The 12,650-nt window shown below is 38.5% G+C and overlaps 1 protein-coding gene across 1 annotated transcript; it reads right to left on the bottom strand.

Moving 5' to 3' along the window:
• Positions 1 to 3,613: 3,613 nt before the first annotated feature.
• LOC141299341 (uncharacterized) lies at positions 3,614 to 12,058 on the bottom strand. Its single transcript, XM_073829696.1, has 2 exons — positions 4,502 to 12,058; positions 3,614 to 4,274 (listed from the first exon to the last, which is right to left on the bottom strand). The coding sequence occupies exons 1-2, from the start codon at positions 12,035 to 12,037 to the stop codon at positions 3,771 to 3,773; spliced, it is 8,040 nt and encodes a 2,679-aa protein (XP_073685797.1). The 5' UTR covers positions 12,038 to 12,058; the 3' UTR covers positions 3,614 to 3,770.
• Between the last annotated feature and the right edge of the window lie 592 nt (positions 12,059 to 12,650).

The following is a 12,650-nucleotide window of genomic DNA, read 5'->3' as shown; positions in this document are numbered from 1 at the left end:
GCACGTCTTAGAGCGCCGACTGTTTCTATAGCAACCGGGACTTCTAACTGCAGCTGCAGTGACGCGCTGACTTTACTGATCAACGATTAGCTCTTTCACTAAGAAGGCGGAGCTTCGCGGCCATGATGACCGTTTCATTGTTCCCCATTCAAAACTACACGAGTGACATGTCTTTGGTATTCTATAGTCTTTGCTGCAATGCAACGGGGCGCCACCTAAAATCTTGCCTAGGGCGCCAAATTGGTTAGGGCCGGGCCTGCGCATTATATACCCGTCTTTTTAGGCAGGAACCAGATAATGAGTGTCAGGTCATGAAATGTTTTTAATACGACGGAAGCTGTATTATGTTAACACAATTTAATAAAAAATCGTAAGTTAGGTCTATTAATAGTAATGATTTATTTTCAAACAACGAATACATTTTATAGAGAAGGTGAGCAAAGTATCAACGGAGCATTTTGTAAACTCCGAATCAGTAAACAACTGCGTCGTAAAAAGATTCACTGTTTCGAAGTGCTGCAATCGAATTGCGAATCATTTGATTCAGAACGTTCAACTTTAAAGCGCGTATCGTGAATAATTTGATTTAGATCGGGACGTAGGAGCGGCTTCGCAGGACGTTTTCGCGGGGGGGGGGTTGCACCCTGCAAATAACTATTTGATACTAAAAGACATACCAGCTGCTAACTAATAAGAACAAACATTGATAGTGAAATAAAAAACGAAAATAGAGAAAAATGTAAATTACAAACATTTTTACACTTACACTGCCAGTCAAAAGTTTTTGAACAGTAAGATTAAGTAAGTAAGTCTCTTCTGCTCATCAAGCCTGCATTTATTTAATCCAAAGTACAGCAAAAGCTATTTAAAATAACTTTTCTATATGAATGTATTTTAAAATTTTACTTATTCATGTGATTTCAAAGCAGATTTTTTTAGCATCATGACTCCAGTTACATGATCTAATATTAAATAATAATTAAATATTCTAATATTCTGATTTGTTGCTCAAAAAAAAAAAAAAAAAAAAAAAAAAAAAAATATATATATATATATATATATATATATATATATATATATATATATATATATAATTTTGTTGAAAACGGCTGAGTAGAATTTTTTCAGGTGTATTTAATAAATAGAAAGTTCAGAAGAGCAGCATTAATCTAAAATCAAAAACTTTTGTTGGTTTGTTTATTTATAAATATCTTTATCGTCACTTTTTTATCAAATTAAAGCATCCTAAATAAAAGTATTAATTTCTTTCCAAAAAAATAAAAATAAAAGAATAATACTGACAAGGTTTTGAATGGTGTAGTGTATAATGTTACATGCTTTTTATTTCAGATAAATGCTTATCTTTGGATTTTTCAGTTCATCATGTGCTTAACTGTTTTAAATATTGTTTAATAATAATTATAAATGTTTAGTGAACAGCAAATCAGCATATTAGAATGATTTCTGAAGGATCATGTGTCACAGAAGACTGGAGTAATGATGCTGGAAATTTAGCTTTGATCACAGGAATACATTTTTAAATATTTTCGAATAGAAGACACTTTTTAAAACATTATAAATCTTACTGTTCAAATTCTTTTGACTGGAAGTGTATATTTAGGTTTAAATGAATAATAGTATAATAAAAGAAAAGATGGTACTTCTTCAGTCCCCACTAAAAACACATACATATGGAAAATGTTTAATGTGAAAATGTTTCTTTTGTTTTGTTGAAAGTAATACAGTATGTAATGCATGAATAAATTAGGAATTACATGGAATTACATAATTTAACCATCTTCCTAGTCATGACTGAATACTTTTTTAACCAAGTGTAGTTAAACTAACTTTAACCAGTAAGAGGTAGTAATCCACACATGATGGTCTCTGATATCTGGAACACAAACTTACGTTTTAGATGAACGTTATGATTATGCATATATATACAGTGCCCTCCACTAATATTGGCACCCTTGGTAAATATGAGCAAAGGTGGAAGTGAAAATAAATCTGCATAATTTATCCTTTTGATCTTTCATTAAAAAATTCACAAAATTCTAACGTGTCATTGAAGTAAATCAATAGAACCTAGGGGTGAAATCTCATTATGAAATAAATGTTTTCTCTAGTTCACATTGACCACTATTATTGGCACCCATTTATTGCAACATCCTTTTCCCAAGATAACAGTTCAGAAAAGAATTTTCTCCAACAATGTCTAATGAGTTTGGAGAACACCTGACAAGAGATCAGAGGCCATTCCTTCAAACAGAATCTCTCTAGATTCTCCAGAATCTCTCTCTTCCCAGCTTCATGTTGGTGCTTCTTCTCTTCAGCTTATATACAGAGTTCAGGTCAGGGATATGGGACGGCCATGGTAGAAGCTTCATTCTGTGCTCAGTGACACAATTTTTGTGTTTGTTTTGGATCATTGTCCTGCTGGAAGATGCAACCATGGCCCATTATAAGATTTCTAACAGAGGCAGTCAGGTTTTGATTATTTATCTGCTGGTATTTGATAGAATACATAAAGCCATGTATCTAAACAAGATCTCCAGGACCTCCGGCAGAAAAATAGGTCCACAACATTAAAGACCTAGCAGTATTTTTAACCATGGGCATGGGGTACTTTTTTTTTTTTTTTATCCCTGTCTGCACCAAAACCATAGAAGCCAGTCCTGTTTGAAGTTCCAATCATGTCTGACAAGAGAATATCCTGGAGTTTGTTTTTGGATGAGCCAGGAGGATTTTTTTTTTTCTTGAAACCCTCTGGAACAACATGTGGTGATGTAGGGGCTGTTTGATCATTTTATTTTAGGCTTTCTGACTCAACAATTCTTTGCAATTCTCCAAATGTGATCCTTGAGTCTTTGGCCACTCAAACTCTCCTGCTTATCGTGCATTAGGATGAAATAGACACACATCCTCTTCTAGGCAGATTTGTAACATCTTTGGTTGATTGGAACTTCTTAATTATTGCCCTGATGGTGGGAATGGGGATTTTCAATGCTTTAGCTCTTTTCTTACAGCCACTTTCTATTTTGTGAAGCTCAACAAACTTGTTCTGCACATCAGAACTACATTCTTTGGTTTTACTTCTTGTGATGGATGATTACGGGAATTTGGCTTTTGTGTTCCTCATGTTTATAATCCTGTGGAACAGAAAATCATGACTGGACAATTTTATACTCGTAGCCACCCTGGTGTGCTAAAAAATTGTAATATTAATGGGAATATACTTGAGAGATATTTTACTTAGACAAATTTTTAGGGGGGCCAATAATTGTGGCCAACGTGAACTAGAGAAATACATTTGTTTCATAATGAAATATCCCCCCATTTTCCATCGTTTTACTTCAATGAAAGGTTACAATTTTGTGAATTTTTCGAATGAAAGATCTAAAGAATAAATGATGCAGATTTATTTTCAGCCACCTTTGCTCATATTTACTAAGTGTGCCAATATTAGTGGAGGGCACTGTATATTAGATGCACTTATTTAGAATCACTAATATTAGTAAACATTATTGTTTTTAGAACCACTTCTTTTGAGATGTCCTTTATTTCCAGGGATGCCACACTATGTTTAAAATGAAAAGACGCAGAGTACACATTATTTTGTAGCCTCTCGTTTATTTAGAACATCAAATATAAACATTCACTAACTCTAATGAAGTTAACTAATAAAAATGTAAAGAAAAAGAGAACAGCAAGAAAATACCCACTCTAAAAACTGAGTAGCAAACGCATAAGCAAAGTCTTGTTTATACCTACTTGCACGCATAGCAGTAAGAAGTTATAATAGCATGTGACCTGCAAATGTACATGTTACACTGACTGCACGTAATACTGGTTTTTGTGCTCTTCTTTGAATCACAGACCTGACACCTTTTCCTCTTGCTGGGGGTTGACACTGGGGAGGAGTTGGTTTTTTTGGCTGGAGAAGAGCATGCTCGTGCTTCCATCACCTTATATTTGGAGGCTATTAGAGTGACGGTTTCATTTTTAGAAGAGCTTGCTTGTGCTTGCAACACCATACTGTAAGAGGCTGGCGTGCGGGGAATGTGATGCCGGCTTGCCATGAAGGGAGCCACCAGAGCTTCCCCTAGTTGTTCCAGAAAGAGCCTCCTTTTAGTGTTTTTCCCTTTGTTCCATGAAGGATTTATCTCCGTCCACAGCACAAATGCATTGTAGGCAGAGACATCCAACATGTTGAAGAAAATCACCATTGGCCAACGATTCGTCTTCCTTTGGCTGGTGTAAGTGGCAACAAGCTGGAAGTGAAATGACAAGCAAAACAGTTACATGTATGCATGTGGCAGATGCTTTTATCCAGAGCTTAAAGTCGCAAATAAACAGACGTAGCAACAGATCTTTTCTTACATATTCTGTATGCCTATTATAATAGATTATCGATAAAGATCTAAAATTAGCATTCAAAAATGGATATATATTTATTTCAATGCAGAAAATATCTAAATAATTTAAAGTAGTAAAATACCTTGTCAAGGTTGTCAACTCCGCCTTTGGTGTGGTTGTAGTCTAGGATTATCTCTGGCTTCTTGTGATCTTTGTCACTTATTTTGTCATCTCTGTGGAGTGTGCTCATCAAAAGCACGTTTTTATTTTTTCTGGGGCAGTAGGAGACAATGGTGTGTGTATCAGTGAAGGCGAACTTGGATGATAAACTGGGCCTGCCCTTTATTGACAGAAGCGCAGGAGGGAGCTCTGGCTTGTTTGATCTGACTGTTCCGATCATGGTCATTTTCCTTTGGAGCAGCTCCTCGCCGAGGGCGTACGAGGTGAAAAAGTTGTCACATGTGATGGTATGTCCCTCTAGACCGTCTGTCATGTCCAGGACCACTCGCATTCCTTGGTTCTTTTCTGACTTACCGCCGGCAGCTTTGCCAGTGTAGATCTGCATGTTCCAAGCGTAACTTGATCTGGAATCACATGCCGCCCAGATTTTAATTCCATACTTGCCAGGTTTACTCGGCATGTATTGTTTGAAGGGACATTGTCCTCTAAAACGGACCAGGCATTCATCTACAGTAACACTTGGGCCTGGATTGTACAATAGTGGAAGGCGTTCAACCCATTTTTCCCAGATATACCTTACTGATCCCAGCTTGTCAGTTTTCTTTTTGCCCTCCTCTTCATTTTTTTCATAAAAGCAGAAGACCCTTGACATTTTGCTAAAAGTACTCATTGGCATTGTAGCACGAAAAATTGCTCTCCCAGATATACCATGCCATAAGCTACTCATGGCCTCATGGTGAGATCGATACACACCTGCCAGAATCAACAGACCAAAAAAGGCCTGCAAGTCCACCCAGTCCAGACGCTTCCAGGCAGCACCATACACACGTTTCCCCTCTAAATTGGTGTTTTTTATCATAATCTCTTTAATATTATCTGGGAAATACAATTCAAAAGTTGATCGTATGTCTTCAGCATTGGCACATGCCAACCTGGTTGGTCCAGGGGTCATTTTGATGATACGATGAGCTGGGATTCTCCCTCGTCTTTGAGAAGGAGTTGTTGAAGTCCACAATATTTTTTTGTTTTTGGACTGATAAGCTGCCTCTGTGTTAGCAGGGACCTCTGGCTCATCCTCTGACTCTTCTCCATCAGTAGAGTGGTAGTCTGGGTCTAACCCTGTATTGTCCTCTGTTTCAGAAGCTCCTTCAAAAAGATCTTCATCCAGCTCAGCATCTTCTTCCAGGCTCCTTTCCTTTTCAATCCATTTATTATATGTATGAAGGGTCACGTCTCTCTCCTCTTCTATCTCTCCACCATTTATCCTATGTAGGGTTGCTTCCATTTCCTTTTCCATCTCTCCATCACTTGTCTTATGTTGGGTTGTGTCTATTTCTTCTTCCATCTCTTCATCACTTGTCTTATGTAGGGTTGTGTCTATTTCTTCTTCCATCTCTTCATTACTTGTCTTATGTAGGGTTCTGTCTATTTCTTCTTCCATCTCTTCATCACTTGTCTTATGTAGGGTTGTGTCTATTTCTTCTTCCATCTCTTCATCACTTGTCTTATATAGGGTTGTGTGTATTTCCTCTTCCATCTTTCCATCACTTGTCATATGCAGGGTCATGTCTCTTTCCTTTTTTATCCTGCCATCACTTGTCTTATTTAGGGTTGACAAGTGTGTCTCCTCTCCCATCCCATCATCACTTGTCATATGTAGGGTCTTGTCTCTTTCCTTTTCCATCCCTCCATCACTTGTCTTATGAAGGGATGCTTCTCTTTTCTTTTCCATCCCTCCATCACTTGCTGTATGTAGGGTCATGTCTCTTTCCTTTTCCATTCCTTCATCAGTTGTGTATAGAATTGTGTCTCTTTCATGTTCCATTCCTTTGTTGCTAGTAAATCGGGTCATGTCTCTTTTCTTTTTTGTCCCTTCATCACTTGTTGTACGTAGGGTTGTGTCTCTTTCCTTTTCCATCCTTTCATCACTTGTTGTGTATAGGATTGTGTCTCTTTCATCTTCCATCCCTCTATCACTCGTACATCGGGTTGTGTCTCTTTCTTCTTTCATCACTTCATCACTTCTTGTATGTAGGGTTGTGTCTCTTTCCTTTTCCATTCCTTCATCACTTGTTGTAAATTGGATTGTGTGTCTTTCATCTTCCATCCCTCTATCACTAGTACATCGGATCATGTCTCTTTCCTCTTTCATCCCTTCATCCCACGTCGTATGTAGGGTCATGTCCTTTTCCTTTTCCATCCCGTCATCACTTGTTGTATGTAGGGTCGTGTCTATCTCCTCTTCCATCCCTCCATCACTTGTCGTATGTAGGGTTGCATCTCTTTCCTCTTCCATCCTTCTATCACTTGTCTTATGTAGGGTTGACAAGTGTGTCTCCTCTTCCATCCCATTATCACTTGTCATATGAAGGGTCATGTCTCTTTCTTTTTCCATTCCGTCATCACTTGTTTTATGTAGGGTTGTGTCTCTCTCCTCTTCCATCCTTCCATCATTTGTCGTATGTAGGGTTGCATCTCTTTCCTCTTCCATTCTTCTATCACTTGTCTTATGTAGGGTTGACAAGTGTGTCTCCTCTTCCATCCCATCATCATTTGTCATATGCAGGGTCATGTCTCTTTCCGTTTCCATCCCGTCATCACTTGTCTTATGTAGGATTGTTTCTCTCTCCTCTTCAATCCCTCCATCACCAGTACATTGGGTCATGTCTCTTTTCTCTTTCATCCCTCTATCACTTGTTGTATATAGGATTGTGTCTCTTTCATCTTCCATCCCTCCATCACTAGTACATTGGGTCGTGTCTTTTTTCTTTTCCATCCTTCCATCACTTGTATGTAGAGTAACGTCTCTTTCCTTTTCCATCCTTCCATCACTTGTATGTGGGATTGTATCTCTTTCCTCTTTCATCCCGTCATCACTTGTCATATGCAGGGTTGTGTCTCTTTCCTTTTTTATCCTGCCATCACTTGTCCTATGTAGGGTTGACAAGTGTGTCTCCTCCTCCATCCTGTCATCACTTGTCATAAGTAGGGTCTTGTCTCTCTCCTTTTCTATCCCTCCATCACTTGTTGTATATAGGATTGTGTCTCTTTTATTTTCTGTTCCTCCATTACTAGTACATTGTGTCATGTCTTTTTTTTCTTTCATCCATTCATCTCTTGTCATATGTAGGGTCTTGTCCCTTTCCTTTTTCATCAATCCATCACTTGTTGTATATAGGATTGTGTCTCTTTCATCTTCTATCCCTCCATCACTAGTAAATTGGGTTATGTCTTTTTCTTCTTTCATCCATTCATCCCTTGTTGTATGTAGGGTCGAGTCTATTTCCTTTTCCATCCCTTCATCACTTTTTGTATATAGGGTTGTGTGTTTTTTTTCTTTCATCAATTCATCTCTTGTCATATGTAGGGTCTTGTCTCTTTCCTTTTCCATCAATCCATCACTTATTGTATATAGGATTGTGTCTCTTTCATCTTCTATCCCTCCATCACTAGTAAGTTGGGTTATGTCTTTTTCTTCATTCATCCATTCATCCCTTCTTGTATGTAGGGTCGACTCTATTTCCTTTTCCATCCCTTCATCACTTGTTGTATGTAGGGTTGTGTCTCTTTCAAATTCCATCCCTCCATCACTAGTACATATGATCATGTCTCTTTTTTCTTTCATCCATTCATCCCTTGTCATATGTTGGGTTGAGTCTATTTCCTCTTTCATCCTTTCATCCCTTGTCATATGTAGGGTTGCATCCTTTTCCTTTTCCATCCCTTCATCACTAGTATATAGGGTTGTGTCTTTTTCCTCTTTCATCCTTTCATCCCTTGTCACATGTAGGGTTGCATCCAATTCCTTTTCCGTCCCTTTATCACCTGTTGTATATATGGTTGTGTCTCTTTCAACTTCCATCCCTCCATCACTAGTACATATGGTTGTGTCTCTTTCAACTTCCATCCCTCCATCACTAGTACATATGGTGGTGTCTCTTTTTTCTTTCATCCATTCATCCCTTGTCGTATGTAGGGTTGAGTCTTTTTTATTTTCCATCCCTTCATCACTTGTTGTATGTAGGTTCATGTCTCCTTCAACTTCCATCCCTCCATCACTAGTACATATGGTTGTGTCTCTTTTTTCTTTCATCCATTCATCCCTTGTCTTATGTAGGGTTGAGTCTTTTTTATTTTCCATCCCTTCATCACTTGTTGTATGTAGGTTCATGTCTCTTTCAACTTCCATTCCTCCATTAGTAGTACATAAGTTTGTGTATCTTTCCTTTTTCATCCCTCCATCACTAGTACATAGGGTTGTGTCTCTTTCTTCTTTCATCCATTCATCACTTGTTGTATGTAGGATTGTGTCCCTTTCTTTTTCCATCCCTTCATCACTACTATATAGGGTTGTGTCTCTTTCCTCTTTCATCCTTTTATCCCTTGTCATATGTAGGGTTGCATCCTTTTCCTTTTCCATCCCTTCATCGCTTGTTGAATGTAGGCTCATGTCTATTTCCTTTTCCATCCCTTCATCACTAGTACATATGGTCGTGTCTCTTTTTTCTTTCATCCATTCATCCCTTGTCGTATGTAGGGTTGAGTCTATTTTCTTTTCCATCCCTTCATCACTTGTTGTATGTAGGTTCATGTCTCTTTCTTTTTCCATCCCTTCATCACTACTATATAGGGTTGTGTCTCTTTCCTCTTTCATTCTTTTATCCCTTGTCATATGTAGGGTTGCATCCTTTTCCTTTTCCATCCCTTCATCGCTTGTTAAATGTAGGCTCATGTCTCTTTCCTTTTCCATCCCTTCATCACTAGTATGTAGGGTTGTGTCTTTTTCCTCTTTCACCCTTTCATCCCTTGTCATATGTAGGGTTGCATCTTTTTCCTTTTCCATCCCTTTATCACCTGTTGTATGTATGGTCGTGTCTCTTTCAACTTCCATCCCTCCATCAGTAGTACATAGGGTTGTGTCTCTTTCCTTTTTCATCCCTCCATCACTAGTACATAGGGTTGTGTCTCTTTCATTTTCCATCCCTCCATCACTAGTACATAGAGTCGTGTCTCTTTCAACTTCCATCCCTCCATCACTAGTACATAGAGTCGTGTCTCTTTCAACTTCCATCCCTCCATCACTAGTACATAGGTTTGTGTCTCTTTTCTCTTTCATCCATTCATCCCTTGTTATTTGTAGGGTTGCGTCTCTTTCCTTTTTCATCCCTCCATCGCTTGTTGTATGTAGGGTTGTGTCTCTTTCTACTTTCATCCCCCCATCATTAAAACATAGGATCGTGTCTCTTTTTTCTTCCATCCATTCATCACTTGTTGTATGTAGGATTGTGTCTCTTTCTTTTTTCATCCCTTCATCACTACTATATAGGGTTGTGTCTCTTTCCTCTTTCATCCTTTTATCCCTTGTCATATGTAGGGTTGCATCCTTTTCCTTTTCCATCCCTTCATCGCTTGTTGAATGTAGGCTCATGTCTCTTTCCTTTTCCATCCCTTCATCACTAGTATATAGGGTTGTGTCTTTTTCCTCTTTCATCCTTTCATCCCTTGTCATATGTAGGGTCGACTCTATTTCCTTTTCCATCCCTTCATCACTTGTTGAATGTAGGCTCATGTCTCTTTCCTTTTCCATCCCTTCATCACTAGTATATAGGGTTGTGTCTTTTTCCTCTTTCATCCTTTTATCCCTTGTCATATGTAGGGTTGAGTCTATTTTCTTTTCCATCCCTTCATCACTTGTTGAATGTAGGCTCATGTCTCTTTCCTTTTCCATCCCTTCATCACTAGTATATAGTTTTGTGTCTTTTTCCTCTTTCATCCTTTCATCCCTTGTCATATGTAGGGTCGACTCTATTTCCTTTTCCATTCCTTCATCACTTGTTTTATGTAGGGTTGTGTCTCTTTCAACTTCCATCCCTCCATCACTAGTACATATGGTCGTGTCTCTTTTTTCTTTCATCCATTCATCCCTTGTCGTATGTAGGGTTGAGTCTATTTTCTTTTCCATCCCTTCATCACTTGTTGAATGTAGGCTCATGTCTCTTTCCTTTTCCATCCCTTCATCACTAGTATATAGGGTTGTGTCTTTTTCCTCTTTCATCCTTTCATCCCTTGTCATATGTAGGGTCGACTCTATTTCCTTTTCCATCCCTTCATCACTTGTTTTATGTAGGGTTGTGTCTCTTTCAACTTCCATCCCTCCATCACTAGTACATATGGTCGTGTCTCTTTTTTCTTTCATCCATTCATCCCTTGTCGTATGTAGGGTTGAGTCTATTTTCTTTTCCATCCCTTCATCACTTGTTGTATGTAGGTTCATGTCTCTTTCTTTTTCCATCCCTTCATCACTACTATATAGGGTTGTGTCTCTTTCCTCTTTCATCCTTTCATCCGTTGTCATATGTAGGGTTGCATCTTTTTCCTTTTCCATCCCTTTATCACCTGTTGTATGTATGGTCGTGTCTCTTTCAACTTCCATCCCTCCATCAGTAGTACATAGGGTTGTGTCTCTTTCCTTTTTCATCCCTCCATCACTAGTACATAGGGTTGTGTCTCTTTCATTTTCCATCCCTCCATCACTAGTACATAGAGTCGTGTCTCTTTCAACTTCCATCCCTCCATCACTAGTACAAAGAGTCGTGTCTCTTTCAACTTCCATCCCTCCATCACTAGTACATAGGTTTGTGTCTCTTTTCTCTTTCATCCATTCATCCCTTGTTATTTGTAGGGTCGCGTCTCTTTCCTTTTTCATCCCTCCATCGCTTGTTGTATGTAGGGTTGTGTCTCTTTCAACTTTCATCCCCCCATCATTAAAACATAGGATTGTGTCTCTTTTTTCTTTCATCCATTCATCACTTGTTGTATGTAGGATTGAGTCTCTTATATTTTCCATCCCTCCATAACTAGTACATAGGGTTGTGTCTCTTTCCTTTTTCATCCATCCATCCCTTGTTGTATGTAGGGTTGCACCTCTTTTTTCTATTCCTTCATCCCTTGTTGTATATAGGGTTGCATCTATGTCCTTTTTAATCCCTTCATCACTTGTTGCATGTAGGGTTAAGTCTATTTCCTTTTCCATGTCTTCATCACTAATACATAGTGCTGTTTCTCGTTCCTCTTTCATCCTTTCATCCCTTGTCATATGTAGGGTTGCATCTTTTTTCTTTTCTATCCCTTTATCACCTGTTGTATGTATGGTTGTGTCTCTTTCAACTTCCCCCCCTCCATCATTAGAACATAGGGTCGTATCTCTTTTTTCTTTCATCCATTCATCACTTGTATGTAGGATTGAGTCTCTTTCATTTTCCATCCCTCCATCACTAGTACATAAGGTTGTGTCTCTTTCCTTTTTCATCCCTTCATCCCTTGTTGTGTATAGGGATCTGTCTCTTTGTTCTTTCATCCATTCATCTGTTGTCATATGTAGGGTTGTATCTCTTTCATCTTCCATCCCTTGATCACTAGTACATACAGTTGCGTCTCGTTCCTTTTTCATCCATCCATCACTTGTTGTATGTCGGGTCAAGTCTCTTTCCTCTTCCATTCCTCCATCACTTGTTGTATGTAGGGCTCTTTTTTCTCCACTGGACTCGTATAAATGAACTGGGGATTCCACATCACTAAACCGTCTCTTCATTGTGCAGCTACAGAATGAACTGCAAACAAGGTTCAGGGAAGTCACGTTTATAATTTTATTTATTACACTTGATAGGGTCACATGTCTTATAATATATAAGGGGTCATGAACTAAGAAATCAAAACTCCCTTAATCTTTTGACATATGAGAAGTTATTGTACTTAAATTGCACTACCAGTTAAAAGTTTGGACACACTTCCCCATTCTCTTTGATGGGGAAGTGTGTCCAAACTTTTGACTGGTAGTGTACATTACTTCATTTTACCGCAGATTTTTTACAAATAACACACAACGCAGGATTTTCAGAAAGATTGAAACTAAAAGACGATGCTTGGATCATCTGATATGTACTAGGTATTTATGCACTTTTAACCTCAATCACAGCAGCGTCCATCTATGGAGGATGTAGGCTGTCTAACATGCATAACTGTTAGCCAATCATAGCAGGGGGGGCGTTTACTTCCACGTTTACAATCCGCCACGCCTATTCAAACAAAGCGTTCCGATTAGGGGGGTTAAA

The sequence above is a fragment of the Garra rufa genome, chromosome 23, assembly GCF_049309525.1.
Source record: "Garra rufa chromosome 23, GarRuf1.0, whole genome shotgun sequence".
NCBI lineage: Eukaryota > Metazoa > Chordata > Actinopteri > Cypriniformes > Cyprinidae > Garra > Garra rufa.
The sequence above is the reverse complement of the archived record's forward strand: the minus strand, read 5'-3'. Positions and strand labels throughout refer to the sequence as shown.